This window comes from Physella acuta, unplaced genomic scaffold (assembly GCF_028476545.2).
Source record: "Physella acuta isolate Inbredline_101_S28 unplaced genomic scaffold, ASM2847654v3 ptg000006l, whole genome shotgun sequence".
Taxonomy (NCBI): domain Eukaryota; kingdom Metazoa; phylum Mollusca; class Gastropoda; family Physidae; genus Physella; species Physella acuta.
In genome coordinates this window covers 498,985-505,351 of record NW_026731526.1, presented here as the reverse complement: position 1 = coordinate 505,351, position 6,367 = coordinate 498,985, and the positions used below count along the sequence as shown (strand labels likewise).

At 39.4% G+C, this 6,367-nt stretch overlaps 1 protein-coding gene across 1 annotated transcript in view; it reads left to right on the top strand.

The window, feature by feature from the left end:
* The first annotated feature begins 1,154 nt into the window (after positions 1-1,154).
* The window catches only part of LOC131940024 (uncharacterized), a 61,766-nt gene continuing 56,553 nt past the window's right edge, over positions 1,155-6,367 (top strand). Inside the window, exon 1 of the mRNA XM_059298601.1 lies at positions 1,155-1,731. Coding sequence (XP_059154584.1) covers positions 1,503-1,731 — 229 coding nt within the window. The 5' untranslated portion in view covers positions 1,155-1,502. The remainder of the gene's footprint in view (positions 1,732-6,367) is intronic.

The following is a 6,367-nucleotide window of genomic DNA, read 5'->3' as shown; positions in this document are numbered from 1 at the left end:
TTTTATGTTTCAAAATTTTAAATAATTAAACTTAGTGAGTGTTTATAAAAATCCTGGATTGGTTTAGATTGTTTAGTCTTGTCATGTTTAATTGACTTTACGTATGAAGCGATGTTTGCCCACATTTATCTAAAACTGTCCCACTTAATCTGTTCATGTATTGGTTGAAAGCTGTTTGTATTGCTGGAATCTGGTCGTGTTTGTCGGTCGTTTGTCTGCAGTTTGTCTGCAGTTTGTCTGCAGTTTGTCTGTAGTTTGTCCGTAGTCTTATCTGCTGAACGTTTTATTTTGCTCTAATCTTTCAGTTGAAAGTAGTGTGTTGGGATGAATGATTTTAGTATTCATAGGCTAATATGATTAGCTGGCTATAGGGTTATATCTTGCCCTCTGACTTAGCCAACATTTCTTTGCCCTACTGACTTTGCGAACATTTTCTTCTTTAAGCCTACTGACTTTGCGAACATTTTCTTCTTTAGCAAAATTTTTCTTTGCTCTACCGACTTAACGAAAAACGTTTTGGCCCTCTGACTTAGCAAATTACACACTGATACTATTTTTAAACAAGACTTTTTCCGCCTTACTTTCAAACAGCTCTGCTGTTATTAACATAATAGTGTTGTAATACGTCATAAAAATATATTCCAAGATAAGAATTTTGAGGATCATAAAAATATGGTGTAGGCCTAGAGCTCATAAATAATAATCCCTAAAAAATTATGAACACAGATAAAAAAACAAAAGAAATTATGTCAGCTAATTTTAAAAAGGCAAATTTTTAAAATCATCTTTTTTTTTAGAAAACCTGATACAATATTAAATTAATCAATGTGACTGTCTTAATATAAAGTAGCCATTATAATAGGTCTTAAAATATTGATAAAAAAAATTTCCAGATCATAAACCTACTGCTCAAGTAGACTTTGGGAATATAAAGTAATCACGTTAATAGATCATAAACTAGTGTTGAAGAATACTTGAACTAACAGTTCTTCAAGTATCCTAAGATAACATTCCGCCTAGTTTGATACCGTTGGTCTATCATGTCTCTGTTTAAATATTGACATTTTTCGTTTCAGATGACAGAGCGTCTTTCAATTAGGTAACATTAAATAATGGTACAATACTCGGCTAGGCAGCATTAGGTTACAACCCAGGAAATTATGGTACAATACACGGCTAGGTAGCATTAGGTTCTAGTTATAGCCCAGAAAATAATGGTACAATACTCGACAAGGCAGCATAAGTTTACAACCCAGGAAACTATGGTACAAACATCAGCAAGGATTCAAGTCGTTTCACTCTTGGCTATTTCAAGATTGAACGGGAAACAGCTTCATGTTTAGACTGTTCACGTTTTTATTCATATCGGTGCTTGCTACGACTTCATGAATTGGAATATTATCTTGTGAACTAGACATCTAGACTTACGTATTCATGTTCATATACCGCAAAGTTAAGATCAAAATTGAAAGAACATTTATCAAGTTGACAATTTGTAGGAGATGCAGCTGACCAATGTGTACGGTATAATGGCAGCATCAAATAGGGTGAGGCGGGGTGTGAGTGGTGGGCAGATAGTGGTGCTGGCGGCTTTGTTGGTCACGTGGGTTCAGGGTGAGCACAAGGCTCTGGAACCACTGGACGACAAGCGGTCAAGTGGTAGTGGACGTGACGCCGCCATCTTGTTGGTGCCGGAGGTCGGAGTGAGTCACTTGGATTATGAGCTGTTTGGTGAGTACTCTAGTCGTGGTCATTTAAGTTGGGGGGGGGGTTAGGGAAAGGTTGGAGGGGGGTATTAGGGAGAAGTTGGAGGGGGGGGGGGGTGGTTTTAGGGAAACGTTGGAGGGGGTGGTATTGGGGAGAAGTTGGAGGGGGTGTATTAGGGAGAAGTTGGAGGGGGGGGGGGTATTAGGGAGAAGTTGGAGGAGGGGTTTATTAGGGAGACGTTGGAGGGGGGTATTAGGGAGAAGTTGGAGGGGGGGGGGTATTAGGGAGAAGTTGGAGGTTGTGGTATTAGGGAGAAGTTGGAGGGGGTGGTATTAGGGAGAAGTTGGAGGGGGTGGTATTAGGGAGAAGTTGAAGGGGGGATGGTATTAGGGAGAAGTTGAAAGGGAGTGGTATTATGGAGAAGTTGAAGAGGGGGGGGGGGGGTGGTATTAGGGAGAAGTTGAAGGGGAGTGGTGTTAGGGAGAACTTGGAGGGGGGGGGGTCATTGAAGGTGCTGTTGGTTTGCATTAAAATGCAACCGGTTGCATAGGGTTTTTATTGGAGTACACCCCGTTACTGGAGAGCTGTATTTGAGGAAGCTCCAGTGACTTTCTTTTGTATTAAAGTGCTCCTGTGTGTATAAGGAGTGATCGGGATGAAATAAGGGGTATGTGAGGATTGTATCAGCTTTACTGTATACATATGTCATAAGAATATATATATCCTGTTGCATCCGGACACGATTTATACTCCAGCGAAATCCGCTATGGAGATCGTGCCAGGAATTCCGATAAAGAGATCATTGGTTACCCATGCATCGTGAACCTTTGAGGGTATAGTCCTAACTGATGATACTTCGGTTGCACAAATTTCTGAAATAAAAACAGAAATTGCAGTCTTTTAGTCTAAAGGGCTCCACTCCTGATTCATATTAGATGAATACTTAGGGTTCATCAGGGACAGTGGCGTAGCCAGGATCATCTCAAGGGGGGGGGGGGTCCAATTTTTACCCGGGGACAAACTTTCGATTTGCACCCCCCCCCCTCAAACTTTCGATTTGCAGGATCTATGGGGGGTTATAACCCCCTAACCCCCACCCCTGCCTACGCCACTGATCAGGGATGATCAGGGGTACATAGAAACGTAATGAGTGTTTAATTAGATGTACATATGGTATGCTTACATGAATATAAATGGATGGTTTAATGGTGTGATTGGGGTGCTATTAGAGGGAATTTTAAAATGTAACTGCTAGCATGTAAGGCCTTACTTTTGTAAATCAGCAACCTAGATCTCGGCTATTTTTACATAAAAGAATTTGATAAATTTTTTCAACTCGGAATTAACAATGGGTGCGCCGTGTAATATGGCCTTTAACAAAACGTGCCTTCCCCCACAAAAACCAATGGTAATTGAATATCCGCCCACACCGACTTAGCATGTGTCCACCCACCCATTCTGACGATACCCTTGTATCCATCAACTTACTCTAATGATGCTGTATTAACGCACCCCTTCCAATCCCTTTTTCCACAAACCTGCGTATGACACGAAGATTCCACCCACCAGCCTTGCTGGGCGTGGACCCAATGGCCTCACAGACAAAATAAAACAAAGTTTGTTATCTCTCGCCCTCCACCATGACGCACACACAGCAAAAAAAAAAAAAAAATACGGAATCAAAAAGCATGACTCAAATGCCAGGTCAGGAATTCTACGAAACAAAACAAAAAACATCTCATGTATTATCTCAACTCTGGGAGCGCTCATCGCCAGAGTTCCGACATGTGCGGTGGAGATAGCCCAAAAAACAAATTTTAAACACTCGCCCCCCTCAGTAAACAAAATACAACTCTCCTGTATTCGATTTCGGCTACAACAAAAGCTTCTGTTTTTCGATATCTGCTGATGACAAACGAGACGATATGGTTATAAATAGAGAACAAAGGGGCAGGCTATTCAAGCAGCGGAAGAATCAAGGGCCAGTTGCTGAATGTAAACTATAATAGATTGACGACAGAAGCCTGTGGTTGTATATAACAGTCTTTATTATGTACAGACGGCCATGTTGGTAAGAGAGAGGACGGAAGGAAGTACAATGACAAGGGACATCACTCAAGATAACAATATAAATATAATACTAATACAGAAGAGTGAGTTCCCCTGACCTCACAATTATCTCACTTTATTACATCCCTTTACCCTTAGAACACAACAACACATCTCTCAATAGAACAATTGATGGTATCCTAAAATCACCAATTATATTGTAACATGAACATTATGGTAGATTACATCCTTACAAACAATGCACAATATGCCACAACATAATCAAGATACAAAACAATGATGTCAAAGTCCTTTTGACCTTTAAAATCATAGGTCTAACTTATTTGGGACTTTGATTGTCCTGCTTGACCTTCTCAGTGGCTTTTGATTTGGTGGGATTGGCAGATTCACACTTATTATCTGCACAAGTTATTTTTAACTTTATAAGACACAGGTCCTTTACATTGAACAATTTGACCTGGTATCCATTTTTCCTTTCTCCCATAGTTTCTTAGATACACATTCTCATTAATACCAAATTCTCTTTCAATGGGTGTTCTGTCATGATTTACTTTTTGAATTGGCATCTGAAAGTATTATGCTATTATTCAGATCCTTAACTGGCATAGATTTCTTTGATTGATCAATTTCCTCAGGTAATCTGATAGTGCTTTTTGGGTGCTTCTTTAATGGCTTTTGTTTTCTCAGGTTGAGGTCTGATACCTTGCTTGCTTAATATATAACCAAGAAAACTAATTTCTGTCAACATGAATTGACATTTATCTTTGTTTATCTTTAAACCTTTTTCACCAACAATTTTTAATACTTTATCAAGTGTTTTAAGATGTTCAGTGTCATTCTTACCAGTTATGTACACATTGTCAAAGTACACACAAACATTTGGAATATCCTTAAAAATACTGTCCATGACAGCTTGGAAAATTCCAGGGCTGGATGATATGCCAAAACATAGTCTTTCATATTGGTAGAGTCCTTTATGTGTGTTTATTGTCGTATAGACTTTTGAATCTGGATGCAGTTCTAGTTGAGTGTAAGCATGACTAAAGTCTAATTCAGTGAATTTGTCTCCTCCTGCCAAATTCAAAGAAATTTCCTCAATGTTAGGTATAGGGTACCTATTTAGCTCTATTTGCTTATTCAGTGTAGTTTTATAATCTCCACAAATTCTTATAGAACCATCCTTCTTTAACACTGGCACAATGGGTGTCGCCCAATCGGAATAGTCTACCTTCTTTATGATGCCATTAGATTCCAATCTACTTAGCTCATTTTCAATTTTATTCCTCATTGCATAAGGTGGAACTCTAGCTTTGCAGTATCTTGGATTTGTGTCTTTAATGCTTAACTTCACTGTTCTATCATTTAGTAATCCTGGATTACTAAAAACACTTTTATTTTCAGATATAACTCTATCTAGTGAAGTAAGACTAGATTCTTTTACATTCTTCAATGAACAAATACTCTCCCAATTTAACTTAAGATCACTTAACCAGTTCCTACCTAATAATGGCGGACCATTTCCTTCAACCACAAGAAGAGGAAGTTTAACACTTTGACCATTATAACTTACATGAACCATACACTCTCCTATTACCGGAACATTGTCACCAGTGTATGTTGTTAGACACTTGTGACATGGCTGTAGAGGCACTGATCCTCCTATGACAGCGTCAAAATCTTTCTTTGTTATGACTGTTAGAGATGCTCCAGTGTCCAGTTGGAAGCTGATGCTCTTACCGTTGATATAAACTGGTACATTGATGGGAGCATGACTTATTGATTTCACAGAGAACAGGTTGAAATCCGGCTGCGAATCAGTTTGAGCATTTTCACAGGTAGAGTGGTTCATTGGTTGGGTTAGGTAGTCTTGGTGAGAGTTAACATAGTGCTGCTTTTGGCTGCGGTACTGTCTTGACTGGCTAGATTTAGCAACAGACGAAGACTTTGCAAAGCAGGCCTTAGCAATGTGACCTTGCTCACTGCACTTATAACAAGTTGCAGACTTGAACTTGCACCGATGAGATGCATGGGGACCTTTGCATCGATGACATTTTTGATAATTATTACTAGATTTAGATCTAGGATTTGAACGAGCAGGCTGTTTAGCATAAGTTGGAATGCTCTGATGGGGTTGATGTTTATTGACTAACCTGCTGTTTACTGCATGGATCTCTGAAGGTGCTAAAGATCTCGCCGCATCTGATGACTGCTGGATTGAAGTTGCGAGTTGTATTGCTTTTTCCAATTTTAGATCTGACTCGAGCAGCAACTTTCTTTGAATATCAGGGCTGTTTACACCTGTCACAAACTTTTCACATAATCTGTCAGACAGCGTTTCTCCAAATTCACAAAATTCACTTAAATGACGTAAAGCAGCAACATATTCTGATATTGACTCGTTTGGTTGACGAGTCCTACTGTCAAATCTAGCTCGACATAGAAACTTTGATGGTACAGGCGCATGGTGGTCTGTTAGCAATTTGCTCAGCTCGTTAAAGCTCTTGGTATTTAGACTAGCTGGAGCGCATAAGTCCTTTAGTAGCCTAAATTGTTGAGGCCCTATGACTGTTAACAAAACAGCTCTCTTTTT